General features: G+C 39.9%; 1 protein-coding gene across 2 annotated transcripts in view; it reads left to right on the forward strand.

Annotated features, from left to right (window-relative positions):
* Nucleotides 1-310: 310 nt before the first annotated feature.
* The window catches only part of LOC126377008 (aminopeptidase N-like), a 63,883-nt gene continuing 36,235 nt past the window's right edge, over nt 311-27,958 (forward strand). Inside the window, exons 1-2 of one of the 2 annotated variants that reach the window (XM_050024590.1) lie at nt 311-373; nt 23,293-23,469. In XM_050024590.1, the coding sequence (XP_049880547.1) occupies nt 23,299-23,469 (171 nt within the window). In that variant the 5' untranslated portion in view covers nt 311-373; nt 23,293-23,298. Of the gene's footprint in view, nt 470-23,292; nt 23,470-27,958 lie in introns of both variants that reach the window. The other variant, XM_050024591.1, reaches the window with a different exon arrangement.

Here is a 27,958-nt window from a genome sequence, read left to right on the forward strand (position 1 = left end):
CTTTGAATCGTCAATTTTACATAACGAACGTCTCATCCGCCTAAAACTACTGCAGCTTCTCACAACCTGTATAGCCGGGGAAAAGTAGCTGCAAGAAAAACCTCGGCACAGGTCCGTAGACGTTCTTTAAAAAAAATAAACATAAAAATTTTTATACAATTGAGTAATTCGTCCCTCCCTAAGCTGCCTAATATCAGTTCTCAGACAGATAATCCCATACCTACAGAACAAAGATATTTTTGAATTTAAATTTGAATCGATATGATAAACAATCCAGTGTAATGAATAGTGGTCATTGGTGGTAGACGGTGGTGGTGGCGGGTGATTGAGACGGTCAGTAAACCGTTGACCGTTGGTTAGTGCACACGCTTGAGTGAGTAAAATATTGTTTTTATTACGATTGCGAGTTTTTTGTCGACGTTGAAAGTGTGTATAATTTAAAAAATAACTGTGATAATTCGTATGAATGGTATGATTTTTTAAATTGTATTGTTTTTTTTTTAATAATGTGTGTTATTGACATGTTTATTTAATTGCTTTTATGTCTACCTACCCGGTTTGTTTTTTAGAAAAGTATTTCCAAGTAAACATTGACAGTGGACACAAAAAGATATCATTGACGGTTGTAATCCCTACCGGAGTGGACAGATCCCAAATATTATTGCATCTTCTTTATCTGTATGGGTTGTGAGGGCAATGACCGACCTCATCACCCTGGTGTCAGGGTTACTGGGCCGCCGAAGGCCCCTGACATGACCCATGTAGTGACTAGATAATTAAATAAATAATAGCCGGGAACGACTGCTTGTCGTGCCCTCCAAAGCACCCAACAACACACAAACAATAACCTCCTTCTTTTTTGAAGTCGGTTAAATAATAAATTGGGTACCTGCAAAAAACCCACAGCACGCCCGTAACTTTTAGGGCTAGGCAGAGACACCGTTAATGAAAAGATAATTATGTAGTTGCACGTACCTAAATCGCGGCCACATTTAAACTCCTGAGATGAATTTATTATGAGTACAAAATATACGAAAGGAAAGAAAGAAAGAAACGTTTATTATAAAGGGACACCACAGTAACAAGAATAAAACAAATAAATAACACGTAACTTACAATCAAAACACATAATAAAAACAACTTACACGAGAAATACAAATAATTGAGTGTATGAACTGGTCAACGATGGTGGTGATCTGTGGTCGATAGGCAGCTTTTTGATTTAAAGCAGTTTCTGTATAATGCCTTGTCAGATGATCCGTGCTTCGGAAGGCTTGTTGGTCCCGGTTACTACTTACTGATTTAAGTAAGTAGTTACATGAGCCATGTCAGGGGCCCTTGGCGGCTCAATAATAACCCTGACACCAGGGTCGATGAGGTTGGTAATTCACAACCCACACGATAGAAGAAGACCTGAAGATTTGTCAGGTCCGGTTTTTTACAGAAGCGGCTGTCTGACTTTCCAATCCGCGAAGGGAAACCATCCCAATACAGATTAGGTCATCACACATCTCCGAATAGCATTTCTCGGGAATTTGGGTTTCGTTACAATGTTTTCCTTCACCGCTGAGCACGTGCTATAATCATTTATGATCCAAACATGAATTCGAAACGAATTCGACAATTATTGGTTTAGGCGTGTGCTGGATTCGAACCTGCGACCTCAAAGTGAGAGGCAAGCGTTCTACCAACTGGGCTACCACGGCTCTGACACTAACAGTCTCGTGTGTCGTATGCAATAAAGTTATGACACGAGCATGCAGCCACAATCAGTTTCTGATTAATTTAATATTTTATGCCTTGCTTATCGTTAGGACTTTATGCGCCTCCGTCTTGTGTCAGGGATACTGTTGCCGCAGAATGAGGAATAATACTGCGTAGAAAGCAGGGTTGCCAGATATTTTTTTGCCAAGTCGGGATTTTGGAACTTTTTGAGTGAAAAAAGCGGGATTCTTTCGTCGAAAGCGGGACATAGTAAAAAAAAGTATACTTATATTAAAAAAAAAATGAATATTTATCTTTTAATTTGAGTTCAAATTACGTTTACGTGACAATAGATAGCAAAAATATCCATCATCATCATCAGCCCATTAACGTCCCCACTGCTGGGGCAGGGGGCACGGGCCTTCCCTATGGATGGATAGGGAGATCGGGCCTTAAACCATCACGCAGGCCCAGTGCGGATTGCCGGGACTAACGGCTTAACGTGCCTTCCGAAGCACGGAGGAGCTCGAGATGAAAACTTTTTGTTTGTGGTCACCCATCCTATGATTGGCCTTTGCGAAAGTTGCTTAACTTCAACAATCGCAGACCGAGCGCGTTTACCGCTGCGCCACCGAGCTCTTCAAATAATAAAAATATGATATTTTTAATCAGATTTACCCTATCGTTAAATAGTTGAGTCTTATTCGTCTTCTGAACAAGATCATAATTTCCAGTCCACACTTGTCTGTGCCATCCGCCCGCGCTTTCTCAGTATGTTGCACGCATGGTCGAGTTATTCCCGAAAAGCGGGACTGAGCCTGTCCCGCGCGGGACATTAAATTTTGATTTAAAAATCGGGACGTCCCGCCAAAATCGGGACCTCTGACAACGCTGCTAGAAAGGCAACTCTCCGCTCCCCATCAGCAGCTGAGCTAGGTTTACCTTATCCCCTTTCGAGCATAGTTTAGACTTGTATTTAATCGTGAAGTCTACGCGCGGACCGTTTTTATTTTTTATCAGTTTAGTTGCCCCTCTCTCTCTATTTAAGAGCTGCGCTCTTGTCGGTGGAGTAATCGCCATTCCTCTCTTCTTCCCGCCAAAACCTTCACCTCCCGATACGACATGACCTGCACCTTCTCTTTTATTTGTTTCATAAATGTTCTCCTAGGTCTACCGCCTTCCTCTCTTCCCTTCAATTTTTTCTTCTATAATGTTTGTTATAAATGAATCGTGTCGTATCAGGTGGCCAATCATATTTCCTCTTCGGTTCTCTATAGTCTTCAATATGGTTCTCCCTTCTTCAACTCTTTCCAGTTTAGTTTATGTGTTCGAATTTTGAAATTGAACGCCGACGTTCTTTCGTCTGATTCAAATATTCTCATTGTAATTCGCGCGGCGCCTATAAATATTTATTTTTCATGTGATTATTCATCAAACCATGCTAATAATTTCCAATAAAATTTAACCTAGGCTAAGTGCTGAATGTAAAAATAACGTGGACCTCCGCGGGTCGTCATTTATACCCAAAAACATAGATAAAAGATGCTAAAGTTATCCATGAAATTAGAAGGTTAAACAAAGAAAAATCTGTACAACGCCATCTATTTTGTTTTTAAGAACGTAGCCTGAAAAGTCCGTCATTTAGTGCTGAAGGTACGTCTCCGTCGTTTCCTTGGTCCACCATATTAATTTAACGTAAACAAATGGGTAACATGTGTTACCTATTGTTATGGTAAAACAGTGACATTTACATTATGAAATATATTGATTTGTATATTGTTTGCTTTTTATAACACTGTAAAATCTATAGAATACTTGTAGTGATACAAAGTATAAAACAAAGTCGCTTTTTCTGTCCCTATATCACTATGTACGCTTAAATCTTTAAAACTACGCAACGGATTTGGATGCGGTTTTTTTAAATAGATAGAGTGATTCAAGAGGAAGGTTTATATGTATAATAACATCCATTAAATAGCGGAGAAATACTCTTATTTTTGAGGTTTATAATGTGATGTCGTAAATAATTAATTTTTTTTCCTCAGCATTGCACCCGAGCGAAGCCGGGGCGGGTCGCGAGTAGAATATACTTAAATTATTTATTATGGTATGTAGGTACAGTCATGAGGAATATCATGTATCCACTTTAGAACCCTGTTGCATTAACATATTTGACATTTAATGAGACTTACAGTTCAATTTGTCAAAGAAGTTAATGTGACATGATACTAAAGTGTATACATAGTAATGCTGTACATACCAAATGAAATGAAAAAAAAAAAAAAAATGAAAAATGTTTATTTTCTTTTACAATAAAGCCTTAACTACTGGTGGATTGGGGTCTCCATTTAAGCGACATAGCCTGTGTTTGGAGGCCCCGCTCTTCCATTATTACAAATAAATTGTATGTAAATAAAGCAGTGTGGTAGGTTTAAAAAAAAAAAAAGACAAGTACTACGGCATGCAGATAGAATATATATCAGCACACCCAGCCCTACGATGTATAAATCTTGGGATCAGCACATATTACTAGGACATAACAGGAATAGACTACTGGGTGTGCCGAGTATAACACTAGGTAACATATTGTAACATTGGATAACACGAAAAACTATTCCAATGAGTGAGATTGATCAGCGCAATTGATTGACGGCGCATTGGCGCCTCTGCACTGTAAAGTCGTGAAATGTAAATAAATAAATAAAAAATAAATAAATAAATAAATAAATAAAAAATCAGTAGGTGTCGTGTGCATTGCACAGTAAAGTGCGTGTGTGTGTGAGTGTTTGAGTGTGAGTGTGAGTGTGTGTGTGTGTGTGTGTGTGTGTGTGTGTGGTATCTAAATGAGAATGGTGTATAAGGCGCGGTTTGTGGGTGTATGAGAATCATACTGCAACAATCATGTAATACGATCCAGTAAAGACTCGATAACATCATAAGTTTGAGCTTGAATCCATTTTAGTAAAAGTGTTTTACATTCGTAATATTTTTTATCATATATATATATTTCTTTATTTATTTTATTGTACAAAAAGGCAGAACGTGAATTAAATTGCCTAGTAGCAAAGACAGTTTTAGTATGAGGTACTTCAACAACAATATCCTTACGTCGCTTTTCCTTTTTACGGATGTCGAAGGGAAATGATTTGTGGGCTTTTAGGATAGTCATTGTTATATATAATTTTCTGACAGATAGTAGGCCACTGATGCGATATAATTCTTCAGTAGTGAAACGTCTCTTCTTAAAATACATGACCTTGATAAGGGTCCGTTGTGCTATTTCCAAATCTAGGAAATTGGTCTTAGTTGCACCACCCCAAACAGGAATGCAATAAGATATGATGGATTGCACAAGAGCAATGTATATTTGGTTGAGGAGATATTTGGGAGAGTCCAACTGTTTATTGCCTGAAGGTATTACGTATCTGAGGGTTTTAAATATCCAAATTAGTTTTCTAATTTTACCAATAAGGTAATCCAAGTGTGGATACCACGACAATCTGTGATCTACAATAATCCCTAGATATTTAGTTTGTAAGACTTTTTCTATCATTGGACAGTTACAGTAGTCCTTATTAACATCTTCAGGACATACATGGATTTTTAGGCTGAAGTCAGTCTGCGGCTGTGAGTTGTTGTAGACACTGAAGCAGACAAAGTTTGTCTTGGATGTATTTAGTGTTAGAAGGTTTTGTTGTAACCACAATGCCATTTGAGCCAGCCCAACTTCAGCACTAGACTTGACAGCATCCCAAGATTCACCAGCAAATACCACAGCGGTGTCATCAGCGTACGACAGTATTTTAGCGTTCGGAAGGTTCATAGCGCACAGATCATTAATGTAAATAAGAAATAAGGTCGGACCTAAGACACTTCCCTGCGGCACACCGCATAACACCTCCACCCCCTCACTGGTGCACCCTGGAAGTTTTACTTTTTGGCGCCTCTCCGACAAGTAGCTTCTGAAGATTGCAAGAGGCGTACCACGTATACCAATCCTTTCTAACTTGTGTACAAGGATAGGGACGGAGACGGTATCAAAAGCTTTCTTCAGATCAAGAAAGACCGACAGGCACTTTTTACTTTCATCAAGTTGTTTAGTCACAAAAGAGCTTAACTCAGCAATAGCGTCTTCTGTCGATCTTCCTTGTCTAAAGCCAAATTGAGTAGGTGATAGAATATCAAATTTAGTTAAGTAACTGACTAGTCTTTTATTAAGTAGCTTTTCCAGTATTTTTGAAAGAGATGGCAGCAACGAAATTGGTCTGTAATTACTTATATCATCCTTGTCCCCACCCTTGTACACAGGTGTGATAATCGACTGTTTTAGAGGAGTGGGAAAGACACCCTTATCAAAACACAAATTGACTAAATGAGTGATAACAGGGGCCACAACATCAACTGTCATCTTCAGAAACTCGTTTGGGATATCATCCCAACCTGGGGCGCTGTTTGATTTTAAATTTAAAATGGTATTCCTTACTTCGTCAGTATCCGTGTGAAGTAAAACAAAAGAGAATGGGACCACCTGCATGTTATCAAGAAAAGTATGTGATGACATTGTACTGTGTTGGATTTTGTTTGCAAGTTGCATCCCTATGTTTGCGAAGTAATTATTGATGCAGTCAGCCGATTCATTGGGAGAGGATTTTATATTGAGCAATTCAGTGTTCATGTAGAAAGATTTGTTAGAATATGTAATATTTTTAATATTTTTCCACAGTAATTTGTTGTTATTCAAAGATTTAATAATATTATCCCTATCGTATTTTCTTTTTATTTTTTTTATCAAATTATTACAGAAGTTCCTGTAACGACGGTATGTTATACGAAGAATGTCATTAAAATTCAACAAGTCAAGTCAACAACGGTCTCCGTGGCCAAGTGGTTAGTGCGTTTGTCTGTCAATCCGGAGTTCCGGGTTCCATTCCCGGTGGAGACACATTATTATGACAAAAATCACTTTGAGGTCCCTAGCTTGGTTAGGAACTTGCGGGCTGATCACCCGATTGTCTGAAAGTTAGATGATCCGTGCTTCGAAGGGCACGCTAAGCAGTCGGCCCTGGCTATTATCGTGTGGGTTGTTGTGAGTACCAACCTCATCAACCCAACGATCTTACTTTCGGACAATCAGGTGATTAGCCTGTAATGCCCTAAACACACTAGGGACCACAAAGTAATTTTTGTGATATGTCCCCACCGGGAATCGGACCCGGGACCTCCGGATCGTGAGCCCAATGCTCAACCACTGAACTACGGAGGTCGTCAAATGGAATTAATAATTAAAACTTTCCTGACCAACCCGGTAGCACAGGCAGTAATGGATATTCTGACCCTAGCGTATGAACTTTTAAACAAACATTTTTGTTTAATTTATGCTAAATTATTCCACCTAATGCGACATCTCCAAACGGAATCTGGTTTCTATAGTTCATCGACCATGTTCAAGTAAAGGGGATAATAAATCTTTAATAATCACATAAACTCTTTATTTTTCACTTTCCTGCCACCGACTGTAATTGGAATACCATTGTATTTAAGTCTATAAATTATGTAATACAAACTGGATTAAAAAAAAAGAAAAGAAAGGAAAACATGAAACAGTAGGACTAGGGCCCTGTGCTGGGAGGTTTTCTGGCCACGTCTTTCCCTCAGCGTTACAGATTCCGATGTGGTAGTAGTTTTACAGCTAGTTACATAATATGTAATTTAATTTTGTTTGACGTTCAAAAAGCGCTAACTTTGTAAGCCAATTTTGAAAAATAAATATTTTTGATTTTTTTTTTAATATACTTCTATGTTGGATTGGGAGCGAACAAAAATACGTTCAGTTGCTTGTTTCCCGGGCAAGTCGTAAAATCATATAAAAACAGAGGAATTGGGTCGTGTACCAGGTTCAAGATAAATTATGAAATTCTGATTACTAAATAAACACAAATGTGAAACTAACGAAAAGCATTTTCTTTATTTTATTTAACTTAGTTATGAATTTTAATCAAGAAAAACGTAATAATAAGTCCGACATTTTGTCACGTTTTTCTATGACGTCACAGTGTGCGTTTTCATACAAATTCCATAGTAATTTCGTGTTTTGACGTTTAGTAAAAAGTAACTGATTTGACTAGTTGGAAACTAGCCTATTGTCTCCTTTCTAACATTACTAGGCTTATAATCATCGTCATCTCCCTAGCATTATCCCATTTTTCACAGGGTTCGCTTACCCTACCAGAAGATTTGACAGCTCCGGTTTTTTACAGAAGCAACTGCCTGTCTCACCTTCCAACCCGCGAAGGGAAAACCAGCCCAATACAGGTTAGGTCACACACCTCCGAAAATGTATTTCTCGGGAAATGTGGGTTTCCTTCACCGATGAACACGTGATAATCATTTATGAACTAAACATGAATTCGAAAACGAATTCGACAATCATTGGTTTAGGCTCTGGATTTGAAGCTGCGACCTCAAAGTGAGAGGCAAGCGTTCTACCAACTGGGCTACCACGGGTCCCGATTAAGCTGATAATATTTCTTTCAAATGTAATCCCTTCAGATGTCGCCCTAAGCCGAGGTTCGCGCCCAATTGGGCCCTCAGACCTGTTCTCTTAAATTTTGTACCGGTTAGTGAATTCAAATTCAAAAATTTCTTTATTCAGTAGTAAAGTTACTTGTAGTAGTATAGTTATTAGTTAGTTTCATCATATAAGGAAAGAGAGGAAGGGGAAGACCAAGAAGAGCTTACATGGAACAGATTAAAGAAAAGGTTAACGTCGTGTCTTAAAGGGAAGTCAAGGAATTGGCCTTTGATAGACTGGACTGGAATGCTACACCGACAAGAGTACATACATACATACATAAACTCACGCCCGTACTCCCTAATGGGGTGGGCAGAGCCACAAGTAATCAAAGACAACTTGCAGCCACTGTTGATACGAACAAGACCGACAAGAGTGTGGCTCTTAAATTGATGATGATGACTATAGTTAGGTATAAGTATAGACTTTGAATCGTAATTTTATACATAAAGAAGAAGAATAAAATAAATTTATTGCCAGTAACAATTTACATTTGCTATATGAACTAGGTAATTATGAATATTGCGAATACGGGCAAAAGGAAATGGCTCAGCTTGTGCTGCGATGGAGCCATGCTATGGCGCCATCTAGCGCTGGTTTTCAGTCACTTCCTCTTCCTGGGATATTGTGTGGAAGACACACACATAACGTCTCATCCGCCTAAAACTACAACAGCTACTTACAACCTGTATAACCGGGGAAAAGAAGCTGCAAGAAAAACCTCGGCACAGGGCCCTAGACGTTAAGACGGTGAGATAATCCACCTTACAACCCACACGATAGAAGAAGACTGGGCAGTTCATCGTTTAGGTATAACCTACCTATAAATGTTAGACATACGCAAAATAATTAAAGCACATAATAACGGGTTCTTACCGCGTTTAAATGGGGATATGAGACTCCCGATATTTCGACACTGTTGCAAGTAAGTGTAAAACAATGTATACGCAAAATAGAGTCGTAATAGGTAAGTGGACGCGCGTACAAGCGTTCAAACTCAGGAAGCAGTAAATCATACAGCATTGACCCCTCGTTACTCACGCGCATATTCTTTCAAGTGGAACTTACTATTTAAGTCTCTCTCATTATTTAAGAGCTGCGCTCTTGTCGGTGGAGTAATCGCCATTTCTCTCTTCTTCCCGCCAAAACCTTCAGCTCCTGATAAGACACGACCACTACTACTAAGTAGGACTATTTAAGTACTAAAGAGAAAATTTAATCGAAAAAAATCTACTCGGACGGGACTTGAAACCGCAGCTCTTTTCAAGGTGCTTAGAGAAATTCACAAAGAGATTTTTTTCGATTTAATAGTGCTATCATCCTAGGATTATCCCGTTTTTCACAGGGTCCGCTTACCTAACCTGACGATTTGACAGGTCCGGTTCTTTACAGAAGCGACTGCCTGTCTGACCTTCCAACCTGCGAAGAGAAAATCACAAAGTAATTTTTGTGATATGTCCCCACCGGGAATCGAACCCAGGACCTCCGGATCGTGAGCCGAACGCTCAACCACTGGTTCACGGAGGTCGTTACCGTTCTATACCCATTTTCTTATTTGCATTGCGCACTTAAATATTTGCGCAAATGTCAAATTGCAATATTGCTAGGTCTTTGAGCAGTTTCAAACATTTTTTGGTCCCCGTAAGAACATTAGACTTGAAATTCTCACAACAACTGACACGTCGAACAATGTAATTAAATAATAAATATATACTGAGTAGCATAACAATATAACCGGGTATTCCTTCACAGGGGACACTTCAATACTATGTCAGAAATCACAATGTAACATACTTGAATGGTTAACAGTTTCGACTCCCAAAACATACTTAACACATTTAGCATTGGACTACAAAGTTACACAACGCGCGCTCTCTAAAATGTATACTGGGTGTTAGTGACATCGTAACGAATACTGAGAGGGATGATTCAGACCATGATTCTGAGTTAATATCGAGTGGAATTTTCCGTCGCAAAATTCATGAAATTTTGAGTTTTGTTTTTAATTATTTTCAATTCCATATTGTGCTTTTAGCTGCATAGAACCCAAATTTCAATAAAAAAAATAATAATGACAAATTATCGAAAATTTTCGATGTAATGGAGACAACAGCTGCTCGAACGGGTCAACGGCCACACGCACCGCGCGCCGCGCGCCGCGCGCCCCGCTCCGCACGCCCCGCTCCGCGCGCCCCGCTCCGCACGCCCCGCTCCGCGCGCCCCGCGCCGCACGCCGGCGGCGGCGCGGCGGCGGCGCGGCCTACAAAGTAGGCACTACGAACCGATCCTATTTCTTTCTCTGTCTATCGTAAATTATAAATTTATTTTATTCTTATTCTTAAATGGACGGATAATCAACAGGCATAAAATTTATGGAATACACGTCAATTTTAAGCAGAAATCTAAAACAACCGACAGAATTAAGTTGACAGCACACGTCAAACGGTTTGCATACCAGCGAGATACCTTTTTGATTCGACCGGGTTATTCATTCATTTACTCATAGGAATCGGGGCCAATGGCCCCGATTCCTGCAGACACCGCCTAATTTTATTTTAGGTTATATCCGTCATTTTCGTATCCGTCGAAAAGGAAAGGGACGGATGATACACAGCTCTTAATTTTAGGAAGAATGAGTAAATTAATGTGTCGGGTTATTGACTGACGTAAAATTTTTAGACGGTTGGTTTAGATTTGTGCTTAAAATTGACGTGTGTTCCATAAATTTTATGCTTGTCGATTACCCGTCCCTTTCCTTTTCGGCGGATAAGAAAAGGACAGATATAACTTAAAATAAAATTAGATGGTATTTACAGGAATTAGCACCATTATCTACCTAAAACAGTTGAAACAGTAAATAATTGTATTCTTTGTTGTCATTAGAATAACTAACAACCAACTAACACAACCACCACAGATTAGGTAATTAGTTACCTACTATGTCAACCATCCACCAACTTAGTATGTAAGTACCTACGCAAAACCTCGCTACACAAAAATCGAGCGAGATCGCGTCTAGAATTGGGCGGACACTCCGCCAGAGTGTTGCCTATCGATATTCTATCGATACCTAGTTAAAAAAAAAACCAATAGTAGGTACCTATCGATAGATCTTTTAGATCAATACCCATTATTGTTACAAAGCAAGACCTATCGGTACTATCGCTAGTATCGATCTAAATGTACTATCACTACTTTCGATAGTTTAGACAATTTTCAAGTTCAACAATTGATAATCTACCTATCGATAGTTCGGCAACTCCGCCGCGTAGGCATGTTCAAAGAAAAAAATTGTCCGAGAGGAGTGATCTTATTTTTCTTGTTACATGTTGGTACCGAGGTACTAAGTACATACTAAGTTATTCGTGTTTTAAATCTCATTGTTAAATCATCAGTAAAGAACTAATTAAACCTATCCTGTTCTGTGTACAATATTCATGTAACGGCTACGTGCTTACATAAGTACCTAGTAGACGGGAGCAACGACTTAACGTACCTTCCGAAGCACGGATCATTTTACTTTCGGACAATCAGGTGATCAGCCTGTAACGTCCCAACCAAAGGCCTTATAAACAGATTTTTGTGATATGTCCCCACCGGAATACGAACCCGGACCCTCCGCATCCCATCGCTCAACCACTGGACCACATAGGCCAAGAAGGTTCTAAGACATAATTAAAGGATCCTGGGACGCAAGACCTCCGAGTTAGGGCTTGTTTGATCTGTCTTGATGGATACTCGGACGTGAATAGCCTCACGGATCAAGGGCAACGCGCGCCAATAAAGTAGGCATTACGAACAGATACTAGGTATTTCTTTGAGTTGATAGGTATCAAGTGAAGTTTCCTGTCGCAAAATTCATAAAAAAAAATAGATTTTTTCAGTCCCATATTGTGTTTTAAGCTGCATAGAACGCACATTTAAAATAAACAAATAAAAATTACTAATTATTAAATTTTATCAATGTCATCAATAATAATAATAACGTATCTACAACTTCAGCTATGCGCAGGTGAATAGCCGGCGCACGGGTCAAGGGCAACGCTCGCCAATAAAGTAGGCATACGAACAGATACTATTTCTTTCTCTGTCACTTGCACCATAAACATACTTCTCTCTCTCTGTCTAGTCGTCGGCTCGACTCGGCCGCGGCCGGCGCGTCGTCGGCGCGCCTTTGATGCTTTGCGCTAACGCCGCCGCGCGCTTCCGCTCAGTCAAATACTAAGCTTGACCCGAATCGCGTGATGTTTTTCGAGGATATTTTTTTCGTGTTTGTGAGTGTTTTGTGTTTGTTTTATTCTGTAAATGAGTAGTGTCGACTATGATGATAGATCATAGACCATTTACTGCACAAAAGTATGGAAGATTGTTGATGTTTATTAAAGAGCAAGGTGTTGTGTTTGTGAGTGCGTGTGATACCTACCTACCGCGGAGGAAACGCGATGTTGCATACCTACGTGACGTGACATGTTCTAGGGTACCTACCTAGGTACTTCATCCGAAGGAATAACAATTAAGGTAAGGCAAGAGTAGGGTTTTTATTGTTAATAAGTTAGGAACGTTTTAATAACTGGTAGGTAGGTACCGTGCGTGAAAAATCGTGGCAGTAGGTGTTCTACTTCAACAAACTCAACATTTTTAAACGTTGCACCACTAAGCATCTAAATACAAGAGAATGAAAACTCCTACCTAGATACAACATCGTATCACGCACGCACGCGTAAGGGCCTGTCCACATCACCACGGCACGACGTCGTCGCCGTGGAACGGTGCGGTGCCGTGGCGCGGCACGTTGCCGTAACGTGGGAATTTACGTTGCCGTACCGTAAAAATGTACCTCACGACACCGCAAAGTTACACGTTGCCGTGCCTTGTAAACTTTCGGTACATTCTTCACCAAATAAATAACAGTCTCGTTGTAGATATGGACCGCACAAAACGTATTCTGCTTCTGTTGTGTGTGTAACTTTGCGGTGTCGTGAGGTACATTTTTACGGTACGGCAACGTAAATTCCCACGTTACGGCAACGTGCCGCGCCACGGCACCGCACCGTTCCACGGCGACGACGTCGTGCCGTGGTGATGTGGACAGGCCCTAACGTAGCCGTGCGTAGGTTTAACGTCTGTGTGCCGCGTTGTTCGACTTACATTGCGGCACAGTAAAAATTCAAAATCTTAATTAAACATTTGCGACAAGAAAAACACCTACCATCGTTTTTAGTACAATCAAATAGGCGTTCCATTTTTTTTTTCGTTACGATGTCCCTAACACCCTGTATAAAACAAGAAAATAATTCTCTGAAATTCTGAAGATAGTTTTTGTTCTGTTAGGCGATTCTCACACTGCCCCGCACGATGCAGCGTAGCGCGTGGATGCGTGTTCTTCCGTTGCTTGTAAGTATCTCCGTTTGTATAGAAAACACGCACAGTCTAACATACTTACAGAAAATGCATCCGCATGAACGTGCGTGGATGCATTTTCTCTGTGTTAGACCGTGCGTGTTTTCTATACAAACGGAGATACTTACAAACAACGTCCATAAATTGTATGCCTGTCGATTAACCGTCCCTTACTTTTTCAGCGGATAAGAAAATCACAGGTATAACTTAAAATAAAATTAGATGGCGTCTGCAGGAATTAACACCATTACTGCACTAAGATAAATTAATAACTCAAGTCTGGTACCGCGGATCGAACCGGCGCGACCGGAAGCTAGGTGAAAATAAATGTGGGTACTTAATTCATCGTGCAATTGGGATATAGTTGTGAGCCTATGTTATGTCTCACTGCTGGGTTAAAGGCCTCCGTGGTGCAGTGGTTCAGCGTTGGGCTCACGATCCGGAGATCTCGGGTCCCGGGGACATATCACAAAAATCACTTTGTGATCCCCAGTTTGGTTAGGACATTACACACTGATCACCTGATCGTCCAAAAAGTAAGATGATCCGTGCTTAGGAAGGCACGGTAAGCCGTTGGTCCCGGTTACTACTTACTGATGTAAGTAAGTAGTCGTTACATGAGCCATGTCAGAAGCCTTTGGCGGCTCAATAATAACCCTGACACCAGGGTTGATGAGGTTGGTAATTCACCTCACAACCCACACGATAGAAGAAGACTGCTGGGCTGGCGTTCACTACTTGACCGGACAAAATACTTAAATAAAGACTTTGCATGTTGCTAACGCGCATACGCAAGTAGATAGGTACTAATTTACGTGCGGTGATATTGACAGGAGGGTCAAGATCGCTCCTTATATATGTGCAAGCGCAGGTCTTGCAGATATTTATACACAAGGTCGAAGATTGCGAGGTCAGAGTTGATTCTGTATTGAGGTAACATAAACAACACCAAGTGGGCATTCTGAAATCCTTTCTACGTCTCAATTTTTTACCCGACTGCCGCGAAACATGTAGGGTTATTATCTTGTGAGCCTATGGAGTAAAAAGCCGGTGAAGTGCGAGGAGCTCGGTGGCGCAGCGGTAAACGCGCTCGGTCTGCGATTGTTGAAGTTAAGCAACTTTCGCAAAGGCCGGTCATAGGACGGGTGACCACAAAAAGAAATTTTTCATCTCGAGCTCCTCCGTGCTTCGGGAGGCACGTTAAGCCGTTGGTCCCGGCTGCATTAGCAGTCGTTAATAACCACCAATCCGCACTGGGCCCGCGTGGTGGTTTAAGACCCAATCTCCCTATCCATCCATAGGGAAGGCCCGTGCTCCAGCAGTGGGGACGTTAATGGGCTGATGATGATGAACCGGGACCGGCTTAACGTGCCCAAGGTGCTTAAGGGGTATGTTAATAATTATGTTACTGACATAACATAACAGTATAAGCTCACGACTATATCCTAATAATGCAGTAAGACATACATCTATCGCAAGATGAACTAAGTACCCGCACCTCACCGAGCTTTCTGTTAGACCAGTGGTAGGTACCGACTAGGAGTCGAAGTGGTCGCCATGGCCGAAATCGGTCGGAGATCATCATCATCAGGTGGCGTATATAATGATAGAGCCAACTGTGTTAGTGAAAATTCCATGATAAATTAATACAAACATACATAACATACCATAAATAGCCTATATACGTCCCACTGCTGGGCACATGCCTCCTCTCAATCAACCGGGGAGGTTATGGAGCATACTCCACCACGCTGCTCCACTGCGGGTTGGTGGAGGTGTTTTTACGGCTAATAGCCGGGACCAACGGCTTAACGTGCCCTCCGAAGCACGGAATCAACTTACTTTGTACGGGCAATCAGGTGATTCAAGCCTGAAAAGTCCTTACCAAACAAAGGACAGTCTCACAAAGTGATTTCGACAATGTCCCCATCGGGATTCGAAACCGGAAAATCATAATCAGTCGGGAATTAAAACAAAAACACCTTTTTAGTTAAAATAATTACCTACTTAGAACTTTTTCAAAAATGTACCTATAGACAAAACAGCCTTTTTACTTCATAAAACATTGAATTTGACATAATTTGTCATGTTTTGTCATTTTTAATGTCCATGAAATCTATATAAATGGACTTTAATGGACTGTTTGACGGCAATTTTTAAATAAAACTTGTTATATTTCGTACTTACTAAACTAAACGTTTTTTAATATCTATAAATTGGTGTATTTATCCTTTAAAGTTATTATTTATATTCCTTATGTAAATTTACAAAATCTTACGAGAATTATTTATTACATTTCCACCTTTGTGATTTCGTGAAAGCGTTTTGTGTTTGTTGTGCAAATGAAGTGTAGTTTAAAAATATTTTTTTTACTTACTATGTGATCTTCTCTGTTCTATCTGAAGATGTTGGTATGGAATTTAAGTTATACATACTTACTTACATACATATATAAACTAACGCCTATTTCCCAACGGGGTATGCATAGACTATGGAATTCCATTCGATTCTGACACATTTAAATAATTTAACACGTTCACTGTGTATGACCCACATATGAGACATTAAATTTGAAACTCATACGTGCATGTCCCATATGTGGGCCAGAGTGTGTCTATGTACATAAATTCCAGTGTGTTTATCGATAAATAATATTGCATGTGAGGGGTTGATATCTAATTTTCAGTTAGGTACTGTTGATGCTGATGTTGTGACGTTTAGAAAAAAGTAACTGTCCCGTGACCATGCAACAGTGTCGAAATAGCGGGAGTCTCATATCCCTGATTTAAACGCGGTAAGAACCCGTTATTATGTGTTTTAATTAAAAAGTAACTGATTTGATTTGTGCCCTGTTAATGGCTATGGGTATCCCCCTATTACATGGGACTTAAACATAACTGGCTAGGAGTGGGTGTATTATGCATCTCTGCCTACCTCTTCGGGGATACAGGCACGATGCTATGTTATGTTAGTTGTATGTTCTACACTACATACTATAATATTATGAGTTGTCTGTTTGTTTTCCTCATTCACAAGTGTTAGGTAACATGGTAAAAACCTCGACCAACACTTGCATAAGTAATCCATTTTTTTCTTAAGGCTATCCTTAATAAATCTTATTATTTATTTTTTGTTTACATTTCACGACTTTACAGTGCAGAAGCGCCAATGCGCCGTTTAATTTAAATATAAACAATAATATAATTAAACATATGAAACACAGGTGTAAACAATATAAAAACATATTTAATTTTCATACATCATATATTATATATTTATTATATATTTTTCTTTATGTAAGTATACGTATTATAAATGCGAAAGTAACTCTGTCTTTAAAAACTACTAAACCCATTTTGATGAAATTTGACACAAGTCGCGCACGATAACTGAAATTCACGGTGAAGAGGGGGTGAGGTAAAAGCAAGATCGCTCCTAGTTCGTATCGGCGCGGGGCGGAGAATGTCCCTTCTATACGTATTATTATTAATTTGTTTATTCCATATGTGTGTGCCCACACAACAGCCTCCGTGGTGTAGTGGTTAGAGCGTTACGTTACGATCTGGAGGTCGGGGTTCGATTGTCGAAATCACTTTGTGAGACTGTCCTTTGTTTGGTAAGGACTTCACAGGCTTGATTCACTTGATTATCTGAAAAAATGAGATGATTCCGTGTTTCGGAGGGCACGTTAACCCGTTAGTCCGGGCTATTAGTCGTTAAAACACCTCCATCAACCCGCAGTGGAGCAGCGTGGTGGAGTATGTTCCATTCCCCTCCGGTTGATCGAGGGGAAGCCTTTGCCCAGCAGTGGGACGTATATAGGCTGTATATGTACAGTCATGAGCAATATAATGTACCCACTTTAGGACTCTGTCGCACTAACATATGTATTTGCCATTTAGTGCGACTTACAGTTACATTTGTCGAAAAAGTTAATGTGACATGGTACCAAAGTGTATACATATTAATGCTCGTGACCGTATGTTACGTGCGTACCCAGCCCACCCCTTTTCGGCTTACAAGCGTAATGTATTAATTCTCGTTTGGTTTTTCCAACATGCAGACATTCAGTCCCGTTACAAGACTTCCTCTCATAATGTATGATGTTAGTAAATGTAATTTAATTAATTGGTTCCCAAGGGAACTCCATATGAATAAACTTGTTGAACAAGTATTACGAGTTTCGAGTTGCTGCATCATACACACACATACATACATACATAAACTCACGCCCGTAATCCTTTATGGGGTGGGCAGACTCACAAGTAATCTGTATGACTACCTAAATGATAAAAATATCTGGTATTAAATGTGTTCCTCTAGTTATTAAATAACTTGTAATGTATACCCTCATTGGTTTTTAAAAGATGTGTTGCTGTTGCAGTTTCTTGTCATTTCTTCTCCTCAGCCATAACACATTGCGAAATGACGTAAATTCAAAAATGTTGTATTGACCTTCAACAAGTTTATCCATGATAATTACGTTGCATAAATGATTCTGATTTTTAAATCAATGACAATTTGCAGGCATTGTTGATACGAAGTCCAAATAATAAATACAAAGTTATTATTATTTATTTTTTTACTTTTGATGTACTTGCTCTCGGCTCCAGTTTTGTCCGGCCAAGTAGTTAATGCCATCTGCGGCAAATCTACAATAAAACACGTCAAAAAACCTTGGCCCCAGATTTGCCCGAAGGCATTGACGAGGCCTAAGATGGAGCTCGCTCGCCCAGAAGGTGCCTGTTCACTCTGGCCTTGAAAGTACCCGGGTTATATGCATTCGGAAATACGGTGGTAAGGGAAGGCTGCATCGTGAAGCCGTGGTAGCTCAGTTGATAGAATACTTGACTTGTGAGGTCGCAGGTTCGAATCCAGCAACGGGCCTAAATTATTTTTTTTTGGGTTATAAAGTCGTGTTTGAATCATTAATGATTATCATGTCCTTTGCACACACACACACACGCACGCACGCACGCACGCACACACACACACACACACACACGCACACACACACACACACACACACACACACACACGTATGTACTTCCTAACTTTAAATTTTCGTTTTTACTTAGTATAACATACATACATACATACATACATAAACTCACGCCTATTTCCCACCGGGGTAAGCAGAGACTATAGAATTCCATTTGCTTCGATCCTGACACATTTCTCTTGCTTCCTCCACATTCATCAATCGCTTCATACACGCACGCCGGTTCAGAGTAGATCGTATTGAACCTTTTCTAAGGACACCTCCAATTTGATCATCGTAAGTCCTTCTCGGTCTTCCTCTGCCAGCCCTACCATCAACTTTCGCTTTATATACCGCTTTTGCAATTCTATTATCCTTCATCCGCTCAACGTGTCCAAACCAACCTAACATTCCCTTCTCAATCCTAGTCACTATATCGTCTTTTACACCACATCTCTGTCTTATCACACTGTTTCTCACTCTTATCACTCAACTTCACACCGCAGATGCTACGCAAAGACCTCATTTCTACGGCATTGATCCTACTTTCATGCTTCTTCTGCCATACCCAACATAACTTACCTTAGTATAACAACTTTGTAACATTCTAATTTTTATGGCTATATAAGCAAAACACCAACGTAACATTGTCAGTGGAGGGGCGAAGTTTCTGTCACAAGTATTTTAATAACTTAAAAGAAACTTCAACCTTAATGTGTTAATTATTATGGTAAACATATTTTTCATTTTCATTTTTGCGGTGTAGTTAAGGCCGGACAGAATCCCGACTTCCCTAACGCCGCGGGCGCGTTTGTCCCGCTTTCCTGGCTCTGTGTGGATCGGTCTTAAATTACATTGCATAATGCATGTATTTGGAAAATTATGCCACGTGTACTGTGTATTAACAATTAACATATTTAAGACTTTATGAGCCATATATTATACGGTGGAATCTAGGTTGCTATAGAAGCTGGATCAAGGTATCGAATTGTATTTCTACAGCTTTTGCCCGCGGCTTCGCTCGAGTTAAATTCATGGTAACAAAGATCCCCTTTTGCTAATGTACCAATTTTTAGCTTCCTGTTCATAAACTGCCTATATACGTCCCACTGCTGGGCACAGGCCTCCCCTCAATCAACCGGAGGGAGTATGGAGCATACTCCACCACGCTGCTCCACTGCGGATTGGTGGAGGTGTTTTTATGGCTGATAGCCGGTACCAACGGCTTAACGTGCCCTCCGAAGCACGGAATCATCTTACTTTTTCGGACAATCAGGTGATTCAAGCCTGAAAAGTCCTTACCAAACAAAGGATAGTCTCACATAGTGATTTCGACAATATCCCCATCGGGAATCGAACCCGGACCTCCAGATCGTGAGCCTAACGCTCTAACCACTAGACCACGGAGGCTGTTAGATCACGGAGGAGCTTCCTGTTCACAACATACAATTTATAATCTGTGCCTATTACATATTCTATGTACATTCATTCTATTCGTCCCTTTCAAAATAAAGTCGCGAACGGAGCTGCAAGAAATTTCCTTTTTTATTTCAATTTTTCACTATAAAACTAAACGTTTCCCTGTTCATGGTCCTTGGACACCGATATATCCTCCTAAGACCGAATGTTCTTTATAAATCCAAACCCCATTGTTTAACTATACTATGTTTATGGAATACGATGTTCGTGCGTCACCCAATAGAGTCCACATAATATCAGCGTCGTGGTTCACGCCGCGACTTGTGCTGAGTGAGGCCCTTTTATCTCAGGACGTCCACCACCACCTTATGATCATTTCTACAAACATCCGTCTTGCTTTTTTGTAATTGTTTTAGTGGAAATTTGATATGATGTTGTTGTCTTTTTTGTGCGTGGCGTCCTTTTATAATAAACTTTTTCTATTCTATTCTATTCTTTTCTATTCTATTCTATTCTATTCTATTCTATTCTATTCTATTCTATTCTATTCTATTCTATTCTATTCTATTCTATTCTATTCTATTCTATTCTATTCTATTCTATTCTATTCTATTCTATTCTATTCTATTCTATTCTATTCTATTCTATTCTATTCTATTCTATTCTATTCTATTCTATTCTATTCTATTCTATTCTATTCTATTCTATTCTATTCTATTCTATTCTATTCTATTCTATTCTATTCTATTCTATTCTATTCTATTCTATTCTATTCTATTCTATTCTATTCTATTCTATTCTATTCTATTCTATTCTATTCTATTCTATTCTATTCTATTCTATTCTATTCTATTCTATTCTATTCTATTCTATTCTATTCTATTCTATTCTATTCTATTCTATTCTATTCTATTCTATTCTATTCTATTCTATTCTATTCTATTCTATTCTATTCTATTCTATTCTATTCTATTCTATTCTATTCTATTCTATTCTATTCTATTCTATTCTATTCTATTCTACTATTGTGTCTGGAAATCTCGGTCTTAAGAAGATATAAGTGTTTGGAACATTTTAAGAATACAATGGTGCTAATTCCTGTAAATACCATCTAATTTTATTTTAAGTTATATCTGTCATTTTCTTATCCGCCGAAAAGGAAAGGGACGGGTAATCGACAAGCATAAAATTTATGAAACACACGTCAATTTTAAGCACAAATCTAAACCAACCGTATAAAAAATTTACATCCGTCAATAACCCGACACAGTTAAGTAGACAGCACGTCAAACGGATTGCATACCAGCGACGTACCTTTTGATTCGCCCGGGTTAATTATTCATTTACTCATTCTTCCTAAAATTAAGAGCTGTGAATCATCCGTCCCTTTCCTTTTCGACGGATATGAAAATGACGGATATAGCTTAAAATAAAATTAGGCGGTGTCTGCAGGAATCGGGGCCAATAACAGTGGATCCCTCAATATAGTGAGATTACAACATAGTGCAAGTTTTAACAGTGAGCAGTTTTCGGCCGACATTTTATACCGTGACTTGTGCAAAGCGAATATTCATTCCCTCAACGTCACCCTGAAAACTCTGTAAAGTCCCATATACAACTTGACCCCCTCTTTGAAGGGGTTGTAGGCAAATTTCAAAAAAAAGATGCACGATTTTTTTGTCAGTCACAAATAGTCCGCAAACCAATTTTTAGCTTTCTACCTTGAAAATTATGGGTTGTTCCATACAAACTTTTGGCTTGTGCAAAGCGAATATCGAGGTTTTTCTTGCAGCTTCTTTTCCCCGGCTATACAGGTTGTGAGAAGCTGCAGTAGTTTTAGGCGGATGAGACGTTCGTTATGTAAAATTGACGATTCAAAGTGTAACTATGTTACCTATTGAATAAAGATATTTTTGAATTTTGAATTTGAATTTGAATTCCCTCAACATCACCTTGAAAACTCTGAAAAGTTCCATATACAAGCTTTCTACCTTGAAAATTACGGGTTGTTCCATACGAACTTCCACCCCCCATTTTAGGTAAGTGATGGGGTTCGAAAGAGACAAAAAATAGCCTATGTCACTCTCCATCCCTTCAACTATTTCCACTTAAAAAAACACGTCAATTCGTCGCTCCGTTTTGCCGTGAAAGACGGACAACCAAACATACACACACACCTTCCCATTTATAATATTAGTATAGACTAGTATAGATAGGTACTAAGGTTGATAATCGTTGAGTTTATTGTCAATCGAGTCGCAGAACTGGTTGGGAGTCACACGGGTAAGCAAAATACATACATACGAGTACATAAACTCACGCCTATTTTCCACCGGAGTAAGCAGAGACTATGGCATTCCATTTACTTCTCTTGCACTTTTCTTGTTTCCTCCATTAATCAATCGTTTCATACACGCACGCCGGTTCAGAGTAGATCGTACTGAACCTTTTCTAAGGACATCTCCAATTTGGTTAATGTACGTCCTTCTAGGTCTTCCTCTGCCAGCTCTACCACCAACATTCGCTTTATCGATCGACAATCGATTTTTTTTTTATTTAATAACAATATTTATAAGACCGTTTCGTAATCAAATATAAATCCTATTGTAAATTTTTGGCAGCGGGTGCGCGGAAATAAAAAGAAAACTAAAGGAATATCACTTCTACTAAAAATATACTACAAGGAAAAAGAAAATACATAAAAGAAAAGCAAAAATAAAATAAATTAAAAATCAACGACCATTCTTGGTGACAGCGAAAATTAAAGAGACCTTATGGTTGTCTGGAAGAAATCGCTTTAAGCGATAAGGCCGCCATTTTTTGTAATTATTTCTTTTTATTTTGGTGCAATAAAGTGTATTTGTATTGTATTGTATTGTAAGAGAGAAAACAAAAGACAATCATACCATATACGTAGAAGAATAAAACATAGAAATTCTTATTTTAAACTAAGGAGATTGTATATAATTTATAAAAAGTAAAAAATCCATATAAAAATGTTCGTGGATCGTTTACACCTATTATCAAAATAAAGGCAAGATGTTTATTATAATACACTGACATGCTATAAACAAATAGACTCTTCGCTAAGGAGTTTTTCCGGGTACTTAGTGCATCTTGCGATATGTACCTCTGCTTACCCCATTAGGATATAGTCGTGAACTTATGTTATGTGTTTTTTTGTGAGTTTAAAGAATAATGTTTGTTTTTTCCTCAGTGAATCATGTGGCGGTGCGTGTGTGTGTTAGCGGTGTTCGTGGGTATATGCGGCGCGCAGGCGCAGCCCGACTACCTGCTGCCAGGCGACATTCGACCTTACCACTACGACTTACGGCTGCTCTATGACATCGATCCCGCCAGCAACTTCAGCTACTACGGTGTCGTTGATATACTGGTAAGTTCATACATCTGTCTGTCTGTTGCATTTTTACGCCAAACTACTACACCGATTCGGATGAAATTTGGTATGAAGATCATTTGAGATCCAGGAAAGAACAATTAATCAATCAATAATACTTCATTGCACAAATAAAATATAGGGCAGGTACACACGGATAAAATAAACACAATAGGCGGACTTACTGCGAAACAGCAATTTCAGAACTTTGTTTTTATCTCGAAAATCATCCCTTTAAGGAAGGGGTAAAAGGGGTGTGGAAAGAAAATTGTATGCCGCACGCGCTTACCGAAGTCATAATCAATTATAGTCAACGATTGACTAAGTATGAAGTTTTTTTATGGTTACCTTTTTTCTGTGGTCTAAGAAATTGGAAACAGGCGTGGTCGTATTTATGTTACTGAACATCATCATGATGGATCTGGATATGTCATCTTCTCTGCCCTCAACTGGGCAAATCCTTATCCACTGGGGTGGGCGCCTCTTGCTTTAGTAGGCCGTGGCTGAGTTTGGATAGGGATCCAGACCTACGGGGTATAACGTAGAACCCTTGCCCAGGGATACGGTGAATACCTCAACAGTCGCAGAGGCGGAGATGGGAGCCATCGGAACGGCAATGCAGGACGGAAGGGGCAAGCCATAGGGACTGTAACCTGGAACTTGACAGAAGGCAGCAGTAACTGTCAGTACTATTCAGAGGCGGAGGACAGGAGTTCTAGTTTATGGTTTTGTAGTAGGGTCGTCAACTAGTTAAATCACCTAATGACAATTGGACATTATGCGTAATGGTCATTTTGCGAATTGGCCATTCTGCGCTTAAACGGTAATACATTGTTTAACACATAATAACGGGTTCTTACCGCGTTCATCCCGTCATCATAGCACTAGCAACAGTGTCGAAATATCGGGAGTCTCATATCCCTATTTTAAACGCGGTAAGAACCCGTTATTATGTGTTTCAAACGATAATAGTCTACTCTGGGTGTCATCCCACTCGCGTCAGACAGAGTACTGAAAGAAAGAAAGAAAGAAAGAAAGAGTAGCATGGAGGATGCTACACCGACAAGAGCGTGGCTCTTAAATAAGTGATGATGATTACTTTAAACGATTGTACCTATTTGTCTGAACAATGAACGTTTATTTGTTTACTTCTTTTCTATGGCATATTAATAGTATACTTTGTCATTTTATGTAAAGACTTTAGTGAATTGCTACTTTGTAAACATACAACATATTACATTTAATTTAACAATAATATTATTAAAGAAAACTTAGTCCATAAATAACCCGCCCCTGACTGTTCCCGGTGCAAAGGTGCCCATAACGCTCGCCGCATTGCCGCGCTGAATAGCAATGGCCAACCTTTGCTCCAAGAACGAACCGGAGCGAGAGTCACCCGTTTTTTCCCTGAGCCTGCGACCTAAATCTGAAATAAAGATTCTGGTGTCTGCCCCCCAGCAGCCAAAGGTCTCCACAGCAACGGGTACAAAATCATACAGTGGCGCCAGTGCTACGTATTTTAATACCTACATTTAATACCTATAATATACATACCCACATTACGTCGTCTTATAGCGAAAACTTCGTGCTTTTTTAAAAACACATTCTGATGTGATCTTCCCTTACAAAACTTTGATTTCGTGCGTCACCAAACAGGGTCCACATAATATCAGCGTCGTGGTTCACGCCGCGACTTGTGCTGAGTGAGGCCCTTTTATCTCAGGACGTCCACCGCCACCTTATGATCATTTCGACAAACATCTGTCTTGCTTCTTTGTAATTGTTCTAGTGGAAATTTGATATGATGTTGTTGTCTCTTTTTTGTATGTGGCGCCCTTTTATGATAAACTATTTCTATTCTATTTCCAAAACCCCGAAACCTCGAAGAACTTTGAATGGACAGGAGGACCCGGTGGTTATGGTTATCACGCTCATCCCGTGCACTGCGGGACGCTGGAGTTGTGGAGTTAAATAAGAGACGTGTCACTTCTAAGGCGGTCGTTTATTGTCTGTCTCTGGATATGACATCATCATCATCATCAGCCGTACGACGCCCACTGCAGGGCATAGGCCTCCCCCAAGGATCTCCACGACGATCGGTCCTGCGCTGCCCGCATCCAGCGGCTTCCCGCGACCTTCACCAGATCGTCGGTCCACCTTGTAGCGGGCCTACCCACTGAGCGTCGTCCGACACGTGGTCGCCATTCGAAAACCCTTCCGCCCCAGCGGCCATCGGTTCTCCTCGCTGTGTGTCCTGCCCACTGCCACTTCATAGATATGTATATAACATAGGTGTGGACACACTACACCCGGCTTCACAAGAGCTGCGGGTTCGAGTCAGGTCCGAGTCAATATTGAGTCAATATTTTTTCCGATTTAATTTTCTCTTTGTGAGTTACCGTAAGCAAGCGTGAGTGCTACAAAACCAAAAATCCTTTAAAATCCTCGATTTCTTTCAATTAATTTTAATCCCGGTATAAATAAAGATCACAATATTTAGCCTGGATTGAAAATAGCCTGTCTTGTTGAATATACACAGGGTGTTAGTGACACCGTAAGTGGAATTTCCTGTCGGAAAATTTTTAGTGTTTTTTTTTAAATTCATTTAAGTTCCATACTTTTGCGACGGAAAATTCCACTTGATATCAACTCAGAATCATCCCTCAAAGTTTTCGTTGCGATGTCACTAACACCCTGTATATAGTATATAGATTCTTGACAAACACCCGTTTAATATTCCTAACTCGTGCTTAGAAGGTTTTCCTCTAACCATGCGTGCTGAGGTTACGTAGTTCAATGTTATGGCTGGCTTCATAAATATACACTTAGTTAGATAGGTACTTCAACAAGATAAAAGTGGGGACGAGCAAAGATGTAGAAGAAGTATTTAAATAACCCACTTACAAAAACATATCTCCATAATTTAATTAGATCTACAATCACTTTGTGATCGCTAGTTTGGTTAGGACATTACAGGCTGATCACCTGATTGTCCAAAAGTAAGATGATCCGTGCTTCGGAAGGCTCGTTAAGCCGTTGGTCCCGGTTATTTCTTACTAATGTAAGTACGTAGTCGTTACATGAGCCATGTCAGTGGCATATGGCGGCTTAATAATAACCCTGACACCAGGGTTGATGGGGTTGGTAATCCACCTCACAACCCACACGATAGAAGATTTAGTCCTACAACAATTTTTAACGTCTATGTTACATCGCAGTATTTCCACCTAGTAGGTATTTCCAAGCATTGGATGCCTCATGACGGGTACAGGTGTCGTGGTAGACCTCGAAAGAGATGGAGTGACGACTTGGACGCTTGCCGGAGGGACTGGCCGGAGTAAATGGAAAGACGAAGGGGAGGCCTTTGCCCAGCAGTGCGATCTTGTAGGCGCTAGAGCAGTGATTAGATTAGATTAGTAATTTCGATCCTAATGACTATTACGCTAGAACCCAGAACCTCCGAATCATGAGCCGAGTGCTCTAATCACTACAGGCTCTTCAGCTCTCCTTTACCATCTTTAGCGCTTCGATATCAAGCCATATCTCTCTGATTTAATCCTCTCAGACAACGCCCTGAGGTTCGCACCTCCTCAGAGATGTCGTCTTAACTTTTTTATCGGGTGACAGCCCTCAGTGTTTCCCATTTGTCAAACCAAGTAGCTGTGTATATAGGTACTTACACTAACTGAGAGTTATTTCTCTGTCCAATCCAATCTACAGTTTTTGATTCGAGTTTATGTGTGTTTTAATTGAAAATTTTGTAAAACGGTTATATAAAATAAAAACAATTATTTTGGTGAATCGCAATGAAACTTTACAGAGGGATGACGCCTGAGAGTTCTGCTGAGGGCACTCCCATTAATGTCGTTTGAGGCAAACAAAACTTCAGTAAGTCAGTCAGTAAGTTTAAAATATATGCGATTGTCGAAATATATACACGAACTAAACATACACCATTTAAACGAAATATACACCATTTAAATTCGGACCGTTTAGTTTTTTGTTCAGTAAAATAACCTACTTTCGAACGCGGTACTATTGTATGCGCGACTTGTCACCGATACAGGGTCACAGCCCATGGCAATGGAGAGAGCATTTAGTATACTCCATTCATAAAAAACGATTATAATACCTAGTAACATTAAAAAAGTAAATGGTATCTTTTTATTCGTACTGAGCAGTGCGTGAAATCGATTGCATCAAGGTTATTTTATGCAGCGCCAATTATCTAGATCTGCAGGAGCGGCTCAGGTTCCGCGCCAATAGACACTGAGAATACTATTTGGTCGAAACCTTTGATATAAATCGACCCGTGCGCGGCGAGTATCCTATGCCGCGGGCGCTGTAGGTTACAAGAATCTCTCAATCAGTCCCCGCGGCACAGGAATTCGGCCTTAATAATCATAACAGCCTCCGTGGTCTAGTGGTTAGAGCGTTAGGCTCACGATCTGGAGGTCCAGGTTCGATTCCCGATGGGGACATTGTC

Source organism: Pectinophora gossypiella, chromosome 22, assembly GCF_024362695.1.
Source record: "Pectinophora gossypiella chromosome 22, ilPecGoss1.1, whole genome shotgun sequence".
In the NCBI taxonomy this organism is placed as follows: domain Eukaryota; kingdom Metazoa; phylum Arthropoda; class Insecta; order Lepidoptera; family Gelechiidae; genus Pectinophora; species Pectinophora gossypiella.